General features: G+C 41.3%; 1 protein-coding gene across 2 annotated transcripts; it reads left to right on the top strand.

Annotated features, from left to right (window-relative positions):
• The first annotated feature begins 906 nt into the window (after nucleotides 1–906).
• LOC134219931 (uncharacterized) lies at nucleotides 907–11,257 on the top strand. 2 transcript variants are annotated; one of them, XM_062698835.1, is made up of 2 exons: nucleotides 907–959; nucleotides 9,981–11,257. In XM_062698835.1, the coding sequence occupies exon 2, from the start codon at nucleotides 10,003–10,005 to the stop codon at nucleotides 11,074–11,076; it is 1,074 nt and encodes a 357-aa protein (XP_062554819.1). In that variant the 5' UTR covers nucleotides 907–959; nucleotides 9,981–10,002; the 3' UTR covers nucleotides 11,077–11,257. The 2 variants fall into 2 exon arrangements, with proteins under 2 accessions (XP_062554819.1, XP_062554818.1); XM_062698834.1 differs by lacking the exon at nucleotides 907–959 and adding an exon at nucleotides 9,841–9,916.
• The last annotated feature ends 10,861 nt before the right edge of the window (nucleotides 11,258–22,118 follow it).

Below are 22,118 nucleotides of genomic sequence, written 5' to 3'. Positions count from 1 at the left end.
TAAAAAGCGACAAAACAAATTTCATAAAACTCCCAACGTCCCCTGACAGTCGGCCATAATTTATTCTCAAAAGTGTTGTAATTATTTCGTAAATTACTGTTAATTTTACAAATTGGGTGGTCCAAATGCTGTACGATGGAGGCCGGACTGGTAAAGGCAACGGGACATCCCCGAATCAGTCAGGATTCATCGAAAACGTTTAATTTCGTAGCCGTACAATCCCATCCCGTATCACTGCGTTTTCGCTTTCGGTTTGTTCACTACGGTAAACTATCATACTTAAGATATGTGCCTCCTGCGCTCATGCATGAGTGGGCCGAGTTCTGCCAAGCGATAATGGACACGTAAAAAAGCGTTGCTGCTGCTGACGAGGAAATCATAAACTTGGCGCTGCCGAGCGTGCATCGGTCCACGGTGTTGATCTTCGGGCTAGAGCCACGTTGAAGTTGCGTTGAGAAGTTGAACCTTTTCTCGCTGGAAGGTCACGCGTCGTGTGCGTCCGTCATTGCTTCCCATGGTGATCTCGAGATGGAAATTTACGCAAGGATCCACTTGGTGGGTCTTCTCCCTATGCATAAATTGTTTCGAAGGACCATGATTCTTTCCGACCCGATGGCCACTTCTCGCGCTAACGATGGTTTTGTTTCGGGATTTTTCTGGTACTATGGCATTAGACAGCACGAGATTATTGCTGTTTCAATTTTACGATTTTTCTTGCAAATTACCAACTAAACAACACATTAATATGAAAATGATTTTAAGCTTTTAGTGGAATGTTTTGACTTGTCATAAGACGATTTTGTACTATGCCATTTAATTCCACTACTTCATTGTACCTTTGACAGATACGTATTTCGAACTCAACTGTAAGGCCGTCTTCAGTGACTCGTACTTGATCGCTGCAAGCTATGGAAATCAAGAAGGCGTGTGATATTCAAAAAATAGAATTGTTCTAGCTGGTAAGCGTCTGCAAAATTTTTCCTCAATGCAATGCTTATTAATGTGGGCGGAATTACGCATCTCTAATGAAAACGAGCAAATCATGTAAACTGTTCGTGCGAAAATGCTCTTGAGTCGAGTTATGCAATGAGGTCCCTGATACAAGTGCGATCAAAACAAAATCCGAGAAGCAGCCCTCACTGACATGCTTTGATAATCGTTTCGGTCTCATTTGTTTACCATAGTGTCCCTTTTATTATTCTTTATTGAAGAGAATTTTCCCCGTAACACAGGGTAGATCACTCATACGCATTGTGTTACGGAGTAAGATTTACCAAACTGCGCCGTGACTTTATCCTATTTTTTAGTCGTGCTAATTAAGGATTCATCGTATTTAGTCCTCGCTAACAAAACAGTAGTCTCTGATGTATAACTAAATTTACTTTACCATGCAGATGGTTGAATGCCTCGAATTCCTTACATTTTAGACTAAATATGAAAGAACTTGTTAAGCAATTAGTTAAAAAAAACCTAGTGGGTCTCTGGGTCAGATGCTGTGAAATTAACCACAACTTCCTCTTTTGACGATATAAGTCCATCAAAATGTTACTTTTTTCGTCTCTATTCATATCGGTAGATTTTTATATAGGAATTATAACAGAGCTAAAAATCATGACATCTGATCTAGAAATGGTCAACAACAGGTTTCTTCTAAATGACCCTTTGGGAACCGGCCCCAAAATGGCCAGTTCCTTGGGGAGAATCAAAACCGGCCATTTTCAAAATATGTACTACAAACAATGGTAAAATGGATATCAAACTTTAGTATTTTGCAAGTTGGGTTATGACATCCAGATATGGTCGGGGTACTGCCGAATCGCATCAAGCGCCAACAAAAATTTACTCATTTTTCTGCCCAAGCTTTCGGTCATCAGATTTTATTGATCACAAATCATATCGGATATCCCACAACCCCCGAACTGATGATATCCTACAAAAAATGGTCGTATGGATTTATGTTAAATGATTTCTATTTTCCTTTTACGAACAAATTATCAAAAGTGAGTCAAAAATCCGATTGGTGCGGTTTGGCAGCACCCCGACCATATGATTCTGGGGATATTGGCCACTTTGAGATCAGGTGCAAGGCCCTTGTGAGAGCTTCTTGGAGCATGAAACACGACCATTTCCAAAATAACACAAACGGCACACTTTTCTTTTTTGAGCTCTGCAAAAGTGGACACCACTGTAGCTAAATAAATTTCAGAGCTCGTTTATTGCTGATTCTCAGCAAAATATTTACTGCATCTTAGCATCCGAAACGTGACAAGAACCATGCCCATGCTTGCTGGCACTCAGCGTTGCCAACTCAGAAAAATAAACAGATTAAAGTTCCTCCAGGAATTCCTTCGAAAGTTTCTCCAGGAATACCTCCGAATGTTCCTTCAAAAATTTCTCCGGAAGTTCCTCCAAAAATTTCTCCGGAAGCTCCTTTAAAAATTCCTCCGGAAGTTTCTTCAGGAATTCCTCCAGAGGTTACTTCGGAAGTTCCTCCAAGAATTCTTCCTTAAGCTCCTCCATAATTTCCTCTGGAAGTTCCTCAAGAAATTCGTCCAGAAGTTCCTCCAGGAATTTCTCCGGAGGTTCCTCCAGGAACTCCTCCGGAAGCTCCTCCAGGAAATCCTACGGAAATTCCTCCAGGAAATCCTGCGGAAGATTCTCCAGGAATACCTCCGAAAGTTCCTCCAAAAATTTCTCCGGAAGTTCCTCCAAAATATCCTGCGGAAGTTCCTTCAGGTATTCCTCCAGAAGGTTCTTCGGAAATTCCTCCAGGAATTCCTCCGGAAGTTCCTCCAGGAATTTCTCCGGAACTTCCTCCAGGAATTTCTCCGGAAGTTCCTCCAGGAATTCCAGATGAAAATCCTCCAGGAATTCCTCCGGAAGTTCCTCCAGGAATTCCTCCGGAAGTTCCTCCAGGAATTCCTCCGGAAGTTCCTCCAGGAATTCCTCCGGAAGTTCCTCCAGGAATTCCTCCGGAAGTTCCTCCAGGAATTCCTCCGGAAGTTCCTCCAGGAATTCCTCCGAAGTTCCTCCAGGAATTCCTCCGGAAGTTCCTCCAGGAATTCCTCCGGAAGTTCCTCCAGGAATTCCTCCGGAAGTTCCTCCAGGAATTCCTCCGGAAGTTCCTCCAGGAATTCCTCCGGAAGTTCCTCCAGGAATTCCTCCGGAAGTTCCTCCAGGAATTCCTCCGGAAGTTCCTCCAGGAATTCCTCCGGAAGTTCCTCCAGGAATTCCTCCGGAAGTTCCTCCAGGAATTCCTCCGGAAGTTCCTCCAGGAATTCCTCCGGAAGTTCCTCCAGGAATTCCTCCGGAAGTTCCTCCAGGAATTCCTCCGAAGTTCCTCCAGGAATTCCTCCGGAAGTTCCTCCAGGAATTCCTCCGGAAGTTCCTCCAGGAATTCCTCCGGAAGTTCCTCCAGGAATTCCTCCGAAGTTCCTCCAGGAATTCCTCCGGAAGTTCCTCCAGGAATTCCTCCGGAAGTTCCTCCAGGAATTCCTCCGGAAGTTCCTCCAGGAATTCCTCCGGAAGTTCCTCCAGGAATTCCTCCGGAAGTTCCTCCAGGAATTCCTCCGGAAGTTCCTCCAAGAATTCCTCCGGAAGTTCCTCCAGGAATTCCTCCGGAAGTTCCTCCAGGAATTCCTCCGGAAGTTCCTCCAGGAATTCCTCCGGAAGTTCCTCCAGGAATTCCTCCGGAAGTTCCTCCAGGAATTCCTCCGGAAGTTCCTCCAGGAATTCCTCCGAAAGTTCCTCCAGGAATTCCTCCGGAAGTTCCTCCAGGAACTCCTCCGGAAGTTCCTCGAAGAACTCCTCCGGAAGTTCCTCCAGGAACTCCTCCGGAAGTTCCTCCAGGAACTCCTCCGGAAGTTCCTCCAGGAACTCCTCCGGAAGTTCCTCCAGGAACTCCTCCGGAAGTTCCTCCAGGAACTCCTCCGGAAGTTCCTCCAGGAACTCCTCCGGAAGTTCCTCCAGGAACTCCTCCGGAAGTTCCTCCAGGAACTCCTCCGGAAGTTCCTCCAGGAACTCCTCCGGAAGTTCCTCCAGGAACTCCTCCGGAAGTTCCTCCAGGAACTCCTCCGGAAGTTCCTCCAGGAACTCCTCCGGAAGTTCCTCCAGGAACTCCTCCGGAAGTTCCTCCAGGAACTCCTCCGGAAGTTCCTCCAGGAACTCCTCCGGAAGTTCCTCCAGGAATTCCTCCGGAAGTTCCTCCAGGAATTCCTCCGGAAGTTCCTCCAGGAATTCCTCCAGAAGTTCCTCCAGGAACTCCTCCAGAAGTTCCTCCAGGAACTCCTCCGGAAGTTCCTCCAGGAATTCCTCCGGAAGTTCCTCCAGGAATTCCTCCGGAAGTTCCTCCAGGAATTCCTCCGGAAGTTCCTCCAGGAATTCCTCCGGAAGTTCCTCCAGGAATTCCTCCAGAAGTTCCTCCAGGAACTCCTCCAGAAGTTCCTCCAGGAACTCCTCCAGAAGTTCCTCCAGGAACTCCTCCAGAAGTTCCTCCAGGAACTCCTCCGGAAGTTCCTCCAGGAATTCCTCCGGAAGTTCCTCCAGGAATTCCTCCGAAAGTTCCTCCAGGAATTCCTCCGGAAGTTCCTCCAGGAACTCCTCCGGAAGTTCCTTGAAGAACTCCTCCGGAAGTTCCTCCAAGAACTCCTCCGGAAGTTCCTCCAGGAACTCCTCCGGAAGTTCCTCCAGGAACTCCTCCGGAAGTTCCTCCAGGAACTCCTCCGGAAGTTCCTCCAGGAACTCCTCCGGAAGTTCCTCCAGGAACTCCTGCGGAAGTTCCTCCAGGAACTCCTCCGGAAGTTCCTCCAGGAACTCCTCCGGAAGTTCCTCCAGGAACTCCTCCGGAAGTTCCTCCAGGAACTCCTCCGGAAGTTCCTCCAGGAACTCCTCCGGAAGTTCCTCCAGGAACTCCTCCGGAAGTTCCTCCAGGAATTCCTCCGGAAGTTCCTCCAGGAATTCCTCCTGCAGTTCCTCCAGGAATTCCTCCGGAAGATCCTCCAGGAATTCCTCTAGAAGTTCCTCCAGGAATTCCTCCGGAAGTTCCTCCAGGAACTCCTCCGGAAGTTCCTTCAGGAGTTCCTCCGGAAGATCCTCCAGGAATTCCTCTAGAAGTTCCTCCGGAAGTTCCTCCAGGAACTCCTCCGGAAGTTCCTCCAGGAACTCCTCCGGAAGTTCCTCCAGGAACTCCTCCGGAAGATCCTCCAGGAACTCCTCCGGAAGTTCCTCCAAGAACGCCTCCGGAAGTTCCTCCAAGAACTCCTCCGGAAGTTCCTCCAGGAACTCCTCCGGAAATTCCTCCAGGAACTCCTCCAGAAATTCCTCCAGGAATTCCTCCGGAAGTTCCTCCAGGAATTCCTTCGAAAGTTCCTCCAGGAATTCCTCCGGAAGTTCCTCCAGGAATTCCTCCGGAAGTTCCTCCAGGAATTCCTCCAGAAATTCCTCCAGGAATTCCTCTGGAAGTTCATCCAGGAATTCCTCCGGAAGTTCCTCCAGGAATTCCTCCAGAAATTCCTCCAGGAATTCCTCTGGAAGTTCCTCCAGGAATTCCTCCGGTAGTTCCTCCAGGAATTCCTCTGGAAGTTCCTCCAGGAATTCCTCCGGAAGTTCCTCCAGGAATTCCTCCAGGAATTCCTCCGGAAGTTCCTCAAGGAATTCCTCCAGAAGTTCCTCAAGGAGTTGCTCCGGAAGTTCCTCCAGGAATTCCTCCGGAAGTTCCTCCAGGAAATCCTACGGAAGTTCCTCCAGGAATTCCTACGGAAGTTGCTCCAGGAATTTCTACGGAAGTTCCTCCAGGAAATCCTAAGGAAGTTCCTCCAGGAATTCCTACGGAAGTTTCTCCAGGAATTTCTACGGAAGTTCCTCCAGGAATTCCTACGGAAGTTCCTCCAGGAATTCCTACGGAAGTTCCTCCAGGAATTCCTACGGAAGTTCCTCCAGGAATTCCTACGGAAGTTCCTCCGGAAATTCCTACGGAAGTTCCTCCAGGAATTCCTCCGGAAATTCCTCCAGCAATTCCTTCAGAAGTTCCTCCAGGAATTCCTCGGGAAGTTTTTTCAAGAATTCCTCGGGAAGTTTCTTCAGGACTTCCTCCGGAAGTTTCTCCAGAAAATCCTCCGAAAGTTCCTCCAGGAATTCCTCCGGAAGTTCCACCAGTAATCTTTTGGGAAGCTTCCCCACGATTTCATCGGAAAGTTTTGGCCAAGAATTCATCCCGGAATTCCTAACACATTCCATTAAAATTCTTTCAGCAATTCCTCAAAAAGTTTCATCGGAAGTTTCTCCAGGAGTTCCTCCAGAAGTTCCTCCAAGAATTGCTCCGGAATTTCCTCCAGAAAATCTTCCAAAAGTTCCAACATGATTTCCTTTAGAAGTTCTTACAGGAATTCCTTCGGATGTTCCTCAAGAAATTCTAGAGAAGGTTCGAACACCTCCGGAATTTTCTCTAGCAATTCCTCTGGATGTTCCTCCAGGAATTCCTCCGGAAGTTCCTCCAGGAATTCCTCCACAAGTTCCTCCAGGAATTCCCCTGGAAGCTCTTCCAGGAATTCCTCCAGAAGTTCCTCCAGGAATTTGTTTGGATGCTCCTGCAATAATTGTTTGGAAAGCTTTCCAAACAATTACTTCCAAACAATTACTTAGCTTTGGAATGATTTCATCGGAAAGTTTTTCCAAGAATTCTTCCTGGAATTCCTAACACATTCCATTCAAATTTCTTCAGCAATTCCTCAGGAAGTTTCTTCGAAAGTTCCTCTAGGAGTTTTTCCTGAAGTTTCTCCAAGAATTGCTCCGGAAGTTCCTCCAGAAAATCTTCCAAAATTTCCTCCATGATTTCCTTTAGAAGTTGTTACAGGAATTCCTTCGGATGTTCCTCAAGAAATTCTTGAGAAGGTTCCAACATAAATTAGTAGAGAAGTTCTTCCTGGAATTCTTTGGAAAGTTTTTCCGAGAATTCTCCCCGGAATTCCTACAAAAGTTTCATGAAAATTCTTCAAGAATTTCTTCTGTTTCACGAAAGACTTGAAGAATAAAACCGCATATAAAAAAGGCAAAAATATGGCATAATAAGATTTCTTCCACCTCGTTTGCCAAACTTGTCTAAGTTTACTAATATTTCAGCTTAGTACCAAAATAGATGGATTCACTTCGGGAAATGAAAAGGAACCTTAAAGAAAATATGTTTATGTTTACGAGCATACTTTTATATAAAAATCAACTCAATGCTAGTTACAGTTATGAGTATCCACCCAAAAACTTCCATACAAAAAAGTAATATGAGCTTGACTGAAAATATGCTCTTTTAACAGAATGTACGAAACCCAATAAACTATTGGTAGTCTTTCAGCAGCCGTCGGCGTGGAAAAAACATCCGGCGGCAGCGGCGTGGCGTGGCGGCTACTCCGGAAGTTCCTCCAGAAAATCTTCCAAAAGTTTCTCCATGATTTCCTTTAGAAGTTTTTACAGGAATTCCTTCGGATTTTCCTCAAGAAATTCTTGAGAAGGTTCCAACATAAATTAGTTGAGAAGTTTCTCCTGGAATTCTATGGAAAGTTTTTCCGAGAATTCTCCCCGGAATTCCTACAAAAGTTTCATGAAAATTCTTCAAGAATTTCTTCTGTTTCACGAAAGACTTGAAGAATAAAACCGCATATAAAAAAGGCAAAAATATGGCATAATAAGATTTCTTCCACCTCGTTTGCCAAACTTGTCTAAGTTTACTAATATTTCAGCTTAGTACCAAAATAGATGGATTCACTTCGGGAAATGAAAAGGAACCTTAAAGAAAATATGTTTATGTTTACGAGCATACTTTTATATAAAAATCAACTCAATGCTAGTTACAGTTATGAGTATCCACCCAAACACTTCCATACAAAAAAGTAATATGAGCTTGACTGAAAATATGCTCTTTTAACAGAATGTACGAAACCCAATAAACTATTGGTAGTCTTTCAGCAGCCGTCGGCGTGGAAAAAACATCCGGCGGCAGCGGCGTGGCGTGGCGGCTACTCCACCAAGGTGACATTCAAGGTAATGATATCTACCAGATCGTCCATGAGTTCTGATAGACCCTTCAGACCCATGCCATAGCAAGGCTTTTTTTACATCCTATTCACACCTTTGACAGTTTTGATTGAATTGACACACTTCTTGATGGTTAAGTATGACGTAATTTATGGATTTCATTTATAACATTTTCGAAACAGCAGAAGCTATTCATAAACGGTGGCAATTAAAACCGTTGTCGATTCGATTTTTATTGGATCGCATAGCAATCAAAACGATCTGTGAATGGATAACAATTAATTACTGTCTCCTTTTGGAAATTGGAGACACGATGCCAAGATTGATTGCAACAGATAAGAGTGTCATCGCTTCTCGGCTCGGTGTGAGTTTATGTTAGTGGGGAATTACTAGGTTTCAATTAATTTGAGACCATGCAACAGATTAGAGAAGCGTGATATTTTCTTTTCGATAGACAGAAATTTGCATAGACTCGGACAGCCAGCCATGCATGGTGCTGCTAATTATGTTGGCTATCTTTTGGATCCAGGCCCGATGGAAACACCAATTAGGTCCATTTTCGGAAGGATGTCAAAATAAGTCTAATTATCTTATTTTGTTATCGCTGAAGGTGTCGAAGGCATGAATCACCCATCATTTGTAAAAAAACCGCGGCACACGTTGCAATTTTGTGAATGTGTCACAAATGAATACATAGATAATATGTGAGACCCCATTGTATGTTTGTTGGAAAATTGGATACCCTAATTCCAAAAAGTCTGATACTGATTTTGCGCCTGATCCACAAATCAATAACAATTTAATTCAAATTTGCATTCTAGTTTATTCTCGAGAGATTTGCAATGATTCAACTAAAATTCAAAACACTCCGATCAAAAGCCCATAATGGCCACTTCGCAGCCGACAGGCTGTATTTATTTGATTTATGCTTATTGACGTTGCTTACTTGTAGAATTACCGTCGACGGCAATACAACTGACCAACGATCAAGAGGCTGGCGCACAGTAGTGGCGCTGATCCGCATCGGGAATAGGGTGGTCATGGGTATTTTTTTAGTCTACTGCATCGCTATTCATTTTCTCAGTGGTTCATACAATTGAACTTGCAAACGATTGCTGTCCTTCTACTTAGAAGCTCCACATGGTCACCCTACTGTGCACGACCGCAGCGGCAGCATCCATCTCTGTGTTGGACGCTCATAAGCGCCACTACCGATTCAATTCATGTCCGATATTGCGCACTCGCTTCGGAAATGAAAGGGAGAGAGTGCAATCGGATCATTACATAAATGGTGGGATAATTTATGGGCGCCTTTTGATTCAACTGCCACCAAATGGGGTAGGCTCCTACCAACCAGCGGCTAGGCATTCACCGGAGACACGAACACTGAAGTAATCAAGAACGCGCCGGGCAGTCGTCATCACGTCGAGGTGGCTTTGATTGGGATGGGGATGAATCATGGCTCGGAATCGGTTCACGATGCGAAACGTTGTCGACTGTGCAATAAAATCGGTCAAGGCAACTTGATTATTGGCGCCACCAGAGATCATTAGTTTGAAGAAATTCGTGACCTTTTAAAACACTCGACTGTTTGCACAAGTATTCCGGTACTTACTTGTATTTAAAGGAATTATGGTATGGGGATGATCTATTCGGGAGTTAAACGCAACCAGAATTTTGATAATAAAAATGTTCCAAAATAAAACATAGGTTCAGCAACATCTCTATTACCCTATGAGACTCAAAGTAGTATTGAGCTAGGAGAAGCATTCATTTGATCTGTATCAGTAACAAATGATTTCTACATCTCACATCAGTAAATGTTGATAACGTTATTGTATTCATTTTTGCTCTGATGTCTAGTCCTATCTGAAATGGATTGTAAATCGCTACTGTACCTAATCAAACTCATATTTTTTTCTTGCGTTACTATATAAAAACTTTCATTCGATTTTCAGAATCCTTCCCGCACTTCTGCTAATGCACGTTCATTTGGCAACGCCTTGGTACTACAACTGCTTCGAAGCCACCGGAAGTCCCTCCGTTATCCTCGCGGACAGTTGCAGTTTAAAGGACATCGTCGTACGCAGTGATATCGATGCGCGGGATGTGTACCTTCCACCGACCAACATCAACTTCTTCCAGTCCAACTTTTCGTCCTTCTCGCCGGCCTTGGGTCGTCGGCTGCCAGAAGAGGCGCTCCGCGTGAATTTCTTCAACTGTATGGTGCCCAAGTTTGCGATCCCAACAAAGCTGCGATCGCTTGGGTTGTACTTCACCAATGTACTTACGGTTTTCACCAACTATTTGGCGGACAATGCGATGGAAGAGTTAACCGTGGTGGGGGCTCGTATAACTTCTATGAAGTTTGTGGAAGTGTTTAGAAAGCTACGATATCTGCGCATCGAAGGAAACCCCATAGAAATTGTGAGCATGGAAACATTTCGCAATTTGACAAAAGTGGAAATAATCAACCTCAGTGGAAACAAAATCTACTTTTTTGAACCAGTGACAAAACCTCTGGAACTCCCAAAGTTGACAGAGCTCAATTTGCGTAGAAACTTCATAATTCAGTTCGACAGTAGCTTGTGGTACTCGCCGAATCTTCAGATCCTCAATCTGCATACCAACTTCCTCAAAAGTTTAAACGTCGATCAGCTGCATTTATCGTTTCCCCAGCTGGGACAAGTGACTCTGGGTAGAAATCTATGGAACTGCCAACGATTGAATGTGATAATGGGTTCGATGTTGATTCGTAAAATTAGCACATACGTAGCCGACTCGAACATTGGCTGCCAATCGTATTCATATGTCGAATACTTGAGCTTATCTGGGCTGGATTCTGTTAGCAATGCAAAGCGAATGTTCTATCGCTTACAGGACGTTTCAGCGGGGTATTATGCGGCAGCGTCAAATACAACTTTGTTGGAGGATTTATATGATCGAAGCAACATTTTGAGAGTCAAACTGGAAAGTTTGAGTAAAACTGTACAGAGAGTTCAAAATACATACGGTGATTTAAAACAGTGGATGCAGAAGAAACACGTCAACTAAAATATGAAATAAAAATACTAAAATAATACTAAAATATTCTTATGACTAAGAAAAATATAAATAGACATGAGCCAAAAATAAAATATCATAGCTCAGGTTATGAATTTTATTTAGGAAATAAATGAAACCAACATTCGAGCCTAAAACAGGCTTGAAGAGAGAAAGGTAAGTGGCGAAGTATTATTTGCGGTCAACAAAGTAGTTTCTATGTTATTTTCTATCATTCAACACAGAAACTGGCTCCCGATTTCTTTCAATATTTATAATATTTAGTATTGAGGTTTTCAAACCTTTGCTTTTTCGTTGTTGTTGTAATTGAGCTCGTGTGTCCCAAATCTCCAATTTAACTCGATTTTTAATATATTTTAATTGCATACGCTGCAGACCATGAAGTGGATTCGAAGACCATCGTTTTTCAAGTTGTTTATTAAAATGATCATTTGTTCAACTAAAAACTCCAAGGATACTTTCCATACTTTCCACGCGAATAAACGTCACATGCTTGTGTTTCCGTTCTTCTTCTTGTTACTGGCATTACATTCCCAACTGGGACATTGCCACCTCGCGGCTGTGTTCATTCAGCACTTCCACAGTTATTAACTGTGGGGTTTCTAAGCTCAGGTACCATTTTTGTATTCCTATATCATGAGGCTAGTACGATGATACTTTTATGCCAAAGGAAATCGAGACAATTTCCAATCCGAAAATTGCCTAGACCAGCACCGGAAATCGAACCCAGCCACCCCACATCCCGGTTGAACGCGGAAGTGAGCAGCTGCATCAATCAATCCACCACATTATCCAGAAAATATGGGAGGATGAAGAATTGCCTGCCGGCTGGTTGGATGGCCTCATATGTCCAGGCACAGACTAGAGTGTGCCAATTACAGAGGGATCGCCCCTTTTGAACTCGGCGTACAAAATCCTGCCACGTATCCTGTTTAACTGCGGATGATCCTTGATAAATTCCGGAAGTACAACTTGCAGACTCACCATCTGTTCATTGATTTCAAGGCAGCTTACGATTCAGTGAAGAGCTGTGGCAGATAATGTCCGAACGTAGTTTTCCGGATAAACTGATTAGACTGATACGTGCAACGTTGAATGGCTCGAAATCAAGTGTTCGGATTGCAGACGAAGTGTCAACCTTGTCTTTGACCTTAAACGGGTTGAAGCATGGTGATACACTATCGAGTTTATTGTTCAACATGGCACTCGAAGGCGCCATTAGGAGATCTGGCGTGCAGAGGAACGGCACTATCATCACACGGTCGCATATGCTCCTGGTATTCGTCCGCAAATACATCGAACTTATTTGAATCGATCGCAGAGCAGTAGTGAAGGCTTTTGTCCCACTGAAGAGGGAGACGGCGAAGATAGATTTAACCATCAACTTTACTAAGTCATAGTACATGGTGCCAGGTAGAAATAAAGAAAGACCTAGTGGTGTTGGTGCTTGATGGGGATGTGTTTGAAGTTGTTGAAGAACTTGTTTACCTTGGAACGCTTGTGACAATGACGTTTCCCGTGAAGTGAAAAGACATATTGCTGCTGCGAACGTTAAAAGAGGCGGACCGGAGAACTTTCGGGGTTTTCGAGCGAAAAGTGCTGCGTAGACGTGTGGCGCAGACGCATGAATCATGAGCTGTATCAAGTATACAAAGAAGCAATCGTACAAATGAATCTCAGTTGCCTGTCACTTAGTGCGAATGTCGGAAGAAAGAATAGCGAAAACAATATTCAACAGAGAACCAGATATGGGCCGGCGACTTCGTGGAAGGCCACGAACACGTTGGCTGCACGCGGTGGAATCGGACCAGGGGACTCTGAACGTTCGAGGAAACTGGAGGAACATCGCCCAAGACTGACGATTATGGAGCTCTACACACTTAATTTTTATTACCGTGATCACAGCAAAATGTTGAATTTTTACCGAGATTCGCACAGCCATCGACGCTGTAGCCATATCCTAATAATAAAAACGCCAAAACCAAAGTCGAAATCTTGCGAGCAAATTTCACTTTTCACGGACGACTGCCAAATCGATATGTTCGCTATCATATTCAATACATTTTTATATCAACCACTTGCCGACGGCCGCCTCTCGAACCGATACTAACGCCATTATATTTTCTTCAGTCACCATGCATATAAATTGATTGTAGCGTCTCGCTCCGATGCCCGCCAAATGATTATTGTTTGTACTTTGAAAAAGTACGCCCGGATTAAGAAAAGAACCGATTAATTCTCAATACACACATTTTAAATATCATCAACCAAACTCAGAATCTTGCGAGAAAGTTTTACTGGCCATGTATTTGCTGTACCGTTTTGATTCATATTCTGAACAAATTTTTCTCTTACAGAATTATCCCAATTTTATCACCTCCTGGTGAATTTTGGGGTGATAAAACATGGCACGTGACAAAAAAAATCAATTTTATGATTCATTTCACTAATACGAATCATTATATGTCTTGGAAAGGCAAAATGCATGAACGGTACCATTTATTTCTTGTCAAAAATGCTTACAAAATCCTTCACAGGTACTCAAAAGACATTCATTATAAACTACTTATTTGTCTTATTTATCTTATTTGTCTTATTTGTCTTATTTGTCTTATTTGTCTTATTTGTCTTATTTGTCTTATTTGTCTTATTTGTCTTATTTGTCTTAGGGTATGTTCACAAATTACGTAACGCTTTTGGAGGGAGGGGGAGGTCCAGCTTGCGTTACACTTTGTTACACTAAAAGGTGGGGGAGGGGGTGGGTACTACCAAATGTTACGCATAACGCAAAAAAAAAATATATATATATATATATATGTATATATATGTATATATATATATATATATATATATATATATATATATATATATATATATATATATATATATATATATATAAATTATGCCGTGATATTCCGCGGTATAATAAAAAAAATATTTATTTCACTTTAATTATTAACTATTACACTTTTACTTAAACTTCGGTGGATTACAATTAATTACATATGATATATCTCTGCAACTAGCACTGAATCGAGACTGAGCTTGCATTCCTATCGCTAACCCTTTTATAAACTATTACCTGCTAAGTAGACAAAATCAATACCGTCGATGATGATCGGCCACGTTGTCCTCTTCAGGTGTTGAACCCTCGAGCTCCTGCTGTCTCAGCGTATCCGTGGTGTTCCAATTGACGTGTCGAATGTCCGTTACCATGTGGGTTGTGGGTTCGGTACTGTTGCTACGGGTGTAGCGGGTTCGATATTCCATAACTCCTCCCCTCTGAGACTGTTGACCGTCCTCGGTTGACCTTTTGGAGAGCTGAATGTTAACAGTTTACTGAAGCTTATTCCCTTGAGTTCTTCTTCGGTTGATCCATTATCTGAATCCTTAGAATCTTCTCGTGGACTTTCGCCTTTACCTGTACCTGTAAAATTCTCCTCTTCCTGATGTTGGTTGCAAGGAAAAGAATGCTTGTAATGATTAATGCCGTGATGAAGATTGCCCCTCCGACTATCGTGATTTTCTGGTGTCGATTGATTATCAGTTGTGTTTCCTTCAAATACTCCAGATTATTAATCTTTATGTCTTCGGTCTCCTCGTAGGCGTTTTGAGCTAATTCAGGTTGTTTATTGTAAGTTGGTACAAGGTACTCTTCCTGTGGCGCGAATTGATTCTCTCCATGAAAAGTGTAGTTTAGGATATTCACTGTGCAGTTTTCTGTCTCGATTACCGTGGGTTGGACAGAATTCTTGAATCGCCGCAAGAGCTAAAAACCTCTATGTTGGCTGTTGTGTCGATGAGTATAATACCTCTTCTGATTTCCTTTATGCTGGGCATTTCGTCTGTTTCCTGTATTTGGCATCTCGGTTTCTGGTGCGTTAGGATTCTGTAGATACACTCGTCTTCCAATGGTGTAGATTTCTCGCAGATTTGACATATATGTCGCTGTGGAATTATACGTTGATGTCTTCTCGCTACTAATTTTACGTCTGTGCTGATTTTCGTTTTGTTTATGTTGATCGTCTCGATTTGTAGCAGCTCGTATGGGTTGTCTTCCAGTATCGGTATCTTCACTAGGATGACGATATTGTCTTTGCTGATTGTTAAGCTTCCTGAACTAAACTGAAAGATCTCATCTATGAAATTTAATTTCAGATTTTGATGGACTAGTCTCTGATAAATGTATTTTTTATCTTCTAATGAAAGTATGTTTTTGTTTATAAGGTCTTGTTTTGAAAATTCTACTTGTTCTTCTATGTCCTCTAAAGCATGGATAAGGTTATCTATACTGAATATTAGGTTTAGCTGTTCTAGTGTAGCATCTTCCCTCAGCGTGTTGCTTAATGCTGATATTTGTGAACTAATTTTCCTGATCGTGTTTGTAACATTATTTATCCTGTCTTGAAAGCTATTATTAATTTTGATTTGTCTCATCTGGTTATTAACGAGTTTATTTTCCTGATTTTGCAATGTTCCTAGGCTATGTTGAATGATTTCTAAGTCCTCTTGGTCTGGGTTCCCTGCTATGTATTTAACTACCGTTCCTAATGCGTTAATCAAACCTCTCTTCTGTCTGTGTGGTTGCAGGCTCGTTAGCTTTTCCTGGCTGTTGTAATTTTTCTCGAAAGAGTTTCGTGTAAATGATCTTTGATAGTAAAAGATTTGGCTATTTTTTCTATATGGTTAATGTTCAATTCTATGGAGCTTATACTGATCTTCTTTATAATTCGTTCATACCCTAATTTGATCCTAACTGTATCAAGTTTAAATACCGTTAGTCCATTGTCGTTCGTCACGTCTCTATAGATTGTTGTGGATGCATAATGAATTAAGAGAAGTCTGAAATTGGAAAGGATGTACTTGATTATGGTCATTTCTTTAGTCTGTTTTTGTGAATTTTGACGTTGTGCGCGTCTCTGAACGTGAGAAAGCCGTCATTTTTATTGAAACTATTTTAAACGGGTCTTTGTCTTTTGTCTGTCGCTGTGAGATTTTAACGTATTTGTTGTCGTTTGGGTTTAATTCAGGTGGGTCTTGTCTGTCTCCGAACTTCTCTTCGTGTCTTTGTTTGTTTTTCTGAAGTTGCAGTTTAACTGCTGTCTGTAGATTGTCAGCTGCCTCTTGTAATTGTTGTACGTTTGCAGAATTTGAAATATTGAATATGATTTCTCTTGGTTTTCGTTTAGTAGTTGAATGTATCGTGTTGTTGTATATGTCGGTCAAAAGGTTCATGGTCTCTATTATGGGCTTGTTCGGAAATTTTGATTTGAGTGATCTATACAATTCGATCATTGTTGAATGAAATCTCTCCACTATACCATTAGCTTGGGAGTTACTGGCATGGTGGATAGAAATACCGAGGTCATCCAAAATCCTATGAAATCAATGGATGTAAAAGATGGCTCTTGATCGCTGACAATAGTTTGTGGTCTTCCGAATACTCTAATATGTTCGCTAATTGCCTTTTTCATGTCGACAATTGTTCTTGTTTCTAAAGGTATTATATTAGCGTATTTTGAAAACGAATCAACTATCGTCAACCATTTTAGTCCTTTCAAATAAAATACATCTATGTGAACTCGTTCGAAAGGCTTCTCGCCGAAAATACTTTTCTGGATTAATTGAGGAGGTTTTCTGTCGTATTTACTTTTTTTACATGTGGTACAACTTTCAATAAAGGTACGCACCTTTCGATCGAGTTGGGGGAAATAATACCTCTGTAATATTTGCGCTTTATTTTCCTTTATACCTCTATGCGCATATTCATGTGTCTCTTTGACTAACTTGTCCTGTTCAGAATCCAATCTAACGTCCTCCAGGAGTACTTCTGAAATGATAACCTTGTAAATTTGATTAGCTTCGAAATGCTTTTTATATGTTTCCTGAATAAGTTGCCTTAGTCCAATGGGAACTCTAAGACAGTTTACCCCCCTAGGGTTGAGGTACTTTTAAATAATTGAACTACATCTATTTCGTTGTAGCTCGGTTTAAGAATCGTCGTTCGATGACGGTTGATGAAAATTTCTTCATAAATTTCGGAATCTATATTTGAAATTTTAAAAATGAGTTGTGTTTTGAAAGAATTAATAGGCTTTTCTGTACACCAAATATAATAATTATCGCTGGAATCGGCAGAGTGTACGGTATCTAGTTCACTATCCCTGTCATCGTTCCCTGATTCGTCCTGCGAATTTATATTTATCTCGTCTGATTTGATTCTGGATAGCGCGTCTGCCACCACGTTATGCCTGCCGGGTTTATAAATCAATTCGTAATCATACCCTTCGAGTTCTAGTTTTCCCCTAAATATCCGTTTGTTTGTGTTTGACAAAGAGTAGGTTAGAGGTTGGTGATCCGTAACTAACTTAAATTTTCTGCCCCATAGGTAGTGCTCAAAATGTTTGACAGCCCAATACATAGCTAAAATTCTTTTCCGTTGTTGAATAATTCTCTTCAGTCTTGTTCAACGTTCTAGAAGCGTAGGCGACTGGACGATCTTTTCCGATGGGTCCTTGAGAAAGAACGGCCCCTATTGCATAGTCGCTTGCATCAGTAGTAAGGATGAATTCCTTGGAGTAGTCAGGATAAATTAATATCGGATCTCTCATGAGAATTTGTTTGCACTTGTTGAAACAAGCTTCTATTTCAGTCGTTATTATAAATTCGTTATCTTTTTCGAAGTAGGTTAGTTAAGGGTTTTACTAACTTTGCAAAATCTTTAATGAATCTTCGGTAATATCCCAGAATTCCCAGAAATTGCCTAACTTCCTTTTCTGTTCTTGGCAACGGCCATTTTTTTATCGTTTCTATCTTGTCTTGATTTGGTCTCACTCCGTCCTCAGAAACAGTGTGTCCCAAAAATTGAACTTCTTTCCTGAAAAACTCGCATTTGTCAAGTTGTATTTTCAGGTTAGCGTCCTTCAACTTATTTAGAACTCTTTTAAGATCGATTTTGTGTTGTTCTAAGGAAGGTGAAAATATGATGATGTCGTCCATGTATACCAGACAACATATTCCTACTTCTTCTCTTAGGATGCAATCCATAACGCGTTGAAAAGTCGCTGGAGCATTTTCAACCCGAATGGCATTCGTGTAAACTCATATTTGCCTGAGTTTACAGAAAATGCTGTTTTCTCAACGTCTTCGTCATCAAGCTGAATTTGATGGAAGCCCGAGGCGAGATCTATGATAGAAAAGTAATTTGTTCTACCTAATTTGTCTAGGATGTCCGTGATTTCCGGTGTAGGATATCTGTCGCTGATAGTTTTTCATTCAGCTTGCGATAATCTATAACCAGTCTGAATTTCTTCTGGCCCGAAGCGTCTGACTTCTTAGGCACTACCCATACGGGAGATGTGTATGGAGAAATGGATTCTCTAACGATCCCGTCCTTAAGGAGTTTATCCACTTGATTTTCACAATTTCCTCGTAAACTTTAGGATATTTATAGGATTTTGTGTGTATAGGGATATTATCCGTTGTTCTAATTTTATGCTTTATTTTGTGAGTGAAGGTTAATCTGTCATCGTCACAATATAGCACTTCTTTATTCTCTCTCAAAGCTTCATACAATGCAAGCTTTTCCTTATCGTTGAGATGGTCATCTCTAACGTTATATTTCAAAACGTTGTTCTTCAAAGGAATCTTCTCGATTTCATAGTAATCATCTCCTATTTCTAGTTCGTTTACGTTAATTTCAAGAGATTCTTTCTTCATATTTTTCCGGATTGCCACAAAGGCCTTTCCATCTTTCCCTTCATAAAGTCCTGGTAGAATCGAAAAATGATTCAAATCTACTTCGTGGTTTAACATAAATGATCCTTCTTTTTTTACGGGTACGTGAATAAATTGGAATTCATGTTCGTTCATATTTATTTTATGTTTCTCTGGAAGCATCTGTTTCATTTTGATTATTCTTTTTCCAATTTTCAAAGAGTTATCTGAAGTATTAATTATTGCTCTAAGGTCACGAAGCGATTCGTAACCAATAAGGCCATCGAAAAATTTATGGAACTTAAAAACAAAAATATTGAGTTTTTTTTTTATTTGAAAAATATCGATTGCAGCTGATTTGTTTACTACATGTTTTCCGTTTGTATTCGATATGGTTGAATTGGGCTCTTCCTTACAATTTTCAATATTCACGTGGTTCGGTGAAATATAGTTTTATTTGCTCCAGTGTCAACTAAAAACTTCAGTTCGCCTTTTGTGGTCAATATTGAAATGTATGGTAGGAAGTTGTTATTCTTCATTATTTTCTTTGACTTTCTTTTTGCGCAAGATGAACCTTTATCTCATATCCCAAGAACAAATCATCGTCTTCTGAATCCATCCGAGAATTTTCTACTACTTCATTCTGAATTTCTTCCTCCTCGTCAGATTCTTCCTTTAACTCGTTCGCTCTGTGTGAATGGTTATTCACCTGCATTTTCGAAATATGAGTCCGCATTGAGGCGTCCTCATCCATAACGGGTCGGTGTTTAAATTTACCGGACTGATTCTTTGCGTTGTTTCGTGGATCGTGGTTGAATGTGCCTTGTTTGGCAGGAGGTGTCACGTTATTGGGGTTCCATTTACTCGAGCTAGGCATTTGACCACTCGGTTGCTTATCGAGTTTTTGTCGATATGCCGCGTTGGAGTACTGGAGAGTTATGTTATAGGCTTCTTCTAAAGAATCTGGCCTATGGCTCCTCACAAACATAGATAACTGTTCTCCCAATCCATCAACAAATCTGGTTAGAGTCATAAGGCTAATGAGTTTGTTGACTTCTGTTAAAGCCAATTTGTAGTCTTCAAGGGATCCGACAGTTGTTTTTTATCGACGTGTCGATAGATTTAATTTTATTATAGTACTCGGTAAGAGAACGTTTCCCTTGCCTAGCATAAAATAATGATAGGATGTGGGACGGTAAGTCTCTCCTATCGCCGTAAGAATTTAAAAGAGTGTTTTAATAGAATCCCAATCAGAAGGATTACCCGCGGCTATTAAAATTTCCTTTGCTTCTCCTATAATTTTTCCTTTAACTGCCCTCACAATTTGAGTGTACATGGGTGTGTTCCGATAAGGTTCAAATAACTGCAAGGTGGTTTCCGCGTCTTCCACCCAGGCGTATGTTTCTTTTTATTTCCACTGAAGGGTGGTAGATTCTTAATGGGGTCGGGTGTTCTAAATTGTAAGAAAGGATCCTCGGCCTTTCGTTGGAGTCCGTTTATTACATCAATCATTTTGCTTTGAGTTTCCGTAAGGGATTTTAGTTGAGCGATTAACTGCTCTTTCGTAAGTTCAGCAGGAGATGACGCTGGCGAGTTAGCCATAGCGTTCTGCTGGGAGGCTTGATCGTTCATTTTCGTTTCGCTCTCTATATGCGCTATCGAGCTTAGAAAAATTTGATCTGCTTAGTTCGTTCACTCGGTATGTGAGCGTGAAAATTTGATCTGCGTAAGTCTATTATTACGCTTCGTGATCACTTTTTATGTTTATAATAACCCGTTAAAGCTCTTGACCCTGTTACTATGATTCACTTTTTCTAATTGAGCCGCTTTAGTAGTGGTTGGATTAAATAATTTGGGTACTTACAAGATGGTTCCTTTCATCAGGGAGTCCGATGTGCGTTGCGTCGATGTAGTAGGTTCCGAGGGCGGGATTAGTCCTCCAGATGATCACAAATTCCTGATATTCGCTCAGAAACAGCTAAAGCTGGGTCATCGGTGTCTTCCGTCGACTTAGGGCTGTTCCTCTTGCTATAGATGCGTTATAGTTGTCCTAGATGTTCGCTCCAAAAACACTTTTAACACTTCTAGCCACTCAAACTCCGTTAGACTGCGCCAATTATGCCGTGATATTCCGCGGTATAATAAAAAATATTTATTTCACTTTAATTATTAACTATTACACTTTTACTTAAACTTCGGTGGATTACAATTAATTACATATGATATATCTCTGCAACTAGCACTGAATCGAGACTGAGCTTGCATTCCTATCGCTAACCCTTTTATAAACTATTACCTGCTAAGTAGACAAAAATCAATACCGTCGATGATGATCGGCCACGTTGTCCTCTTCAGGTGTTGAACCCTCGAGCTCCTGCTGTCTCAGCGTATCCGTGGTGTTCCAATTGACGTGTCGAATGTCCGTTACCATGTGGGTTGTGGGTTCGGTACTGTTGCTACGGGTGTAGCGGGTTCGATATTCCATAACTTATATATATATATATATAGGTTTTTTTAAATCACTGATTGAAGTAATTGCTAATATGTTTTGATCAAGACGATGAATACTTATCAACCTTTCCTTTTCACTACCCATAATTTTCCCGTGCTAGCCTTAGCTATTTTTTACTTCTCATCTCAGAGCAGGCTATTTCGATTTATTTTTTTGGGAATCCTAAAAGACAGCAAGTGTTGTTCGAATAATTGTTCCTAATTTGGAGCCATTTTTGTCTCACGATGAATATTCACGATTTCTACAGATTATATCATTTTATAGAACGACCTCGGGAACGACGCTTTTATTGGTATTGTATTTCAAGATTAGATCTTCCAAACCAATCCAAAGTTAATAGAAGCAACCCAAAAAGTTTTCATTCTAAGCATTTACATTTTAGCAATCTCTTCAACTACTTAAACAGTTCAATTTAAAAATGATGTGTCTGTCGTTATCGTTTTTACTAGCTGCATTCTTGATATTCTAACACTAGTTTATTTGTGGACGCAATAGCGCCCGTGGCAAGTTTTTTTTTTCATTTTTGAAGAGTGACAGATTCTTTTCTGCATTTAAAAAATCAAAATTGTCAACGTCTGTTGTCTGCGATTTTTTGTATCAAATGCTGTGTCTGGTTGTCTAAGGTTGTCACACTCACAGGTTTTGTTTTCTGCATCTGGTAGTGAAAAAGAATTGAAGTGGCAAATATTTTATTTTTTGTGAGAATTTCCCCGCGTGCTGCGCCTGGTTCGCTAGTCACCGGACAGACGAACAGAGCTATTATATATAATTGTTCAATAAATACCAAAACCCACATGCTTCAAAG

Source organism: Armigeres subalbatus, chromosome 3, assembly GCF_024139115.2.
Source record: "Armigeres subalbatus isolate Guangzhou_Male chromosome 3, GZ_Asu_2, whole genome shotgun sequence".
Lineage (NCBI taxonomy): Eukaryota > Metazoa > Arthropoda > Insecta > Diptera > Culicidae > Armigeres > Armigeres subalbatus.
Note: the sequence above shows the minus strand (reverse complement) of the source record. Positions and strands in the feature narration are given on the sequence as shown.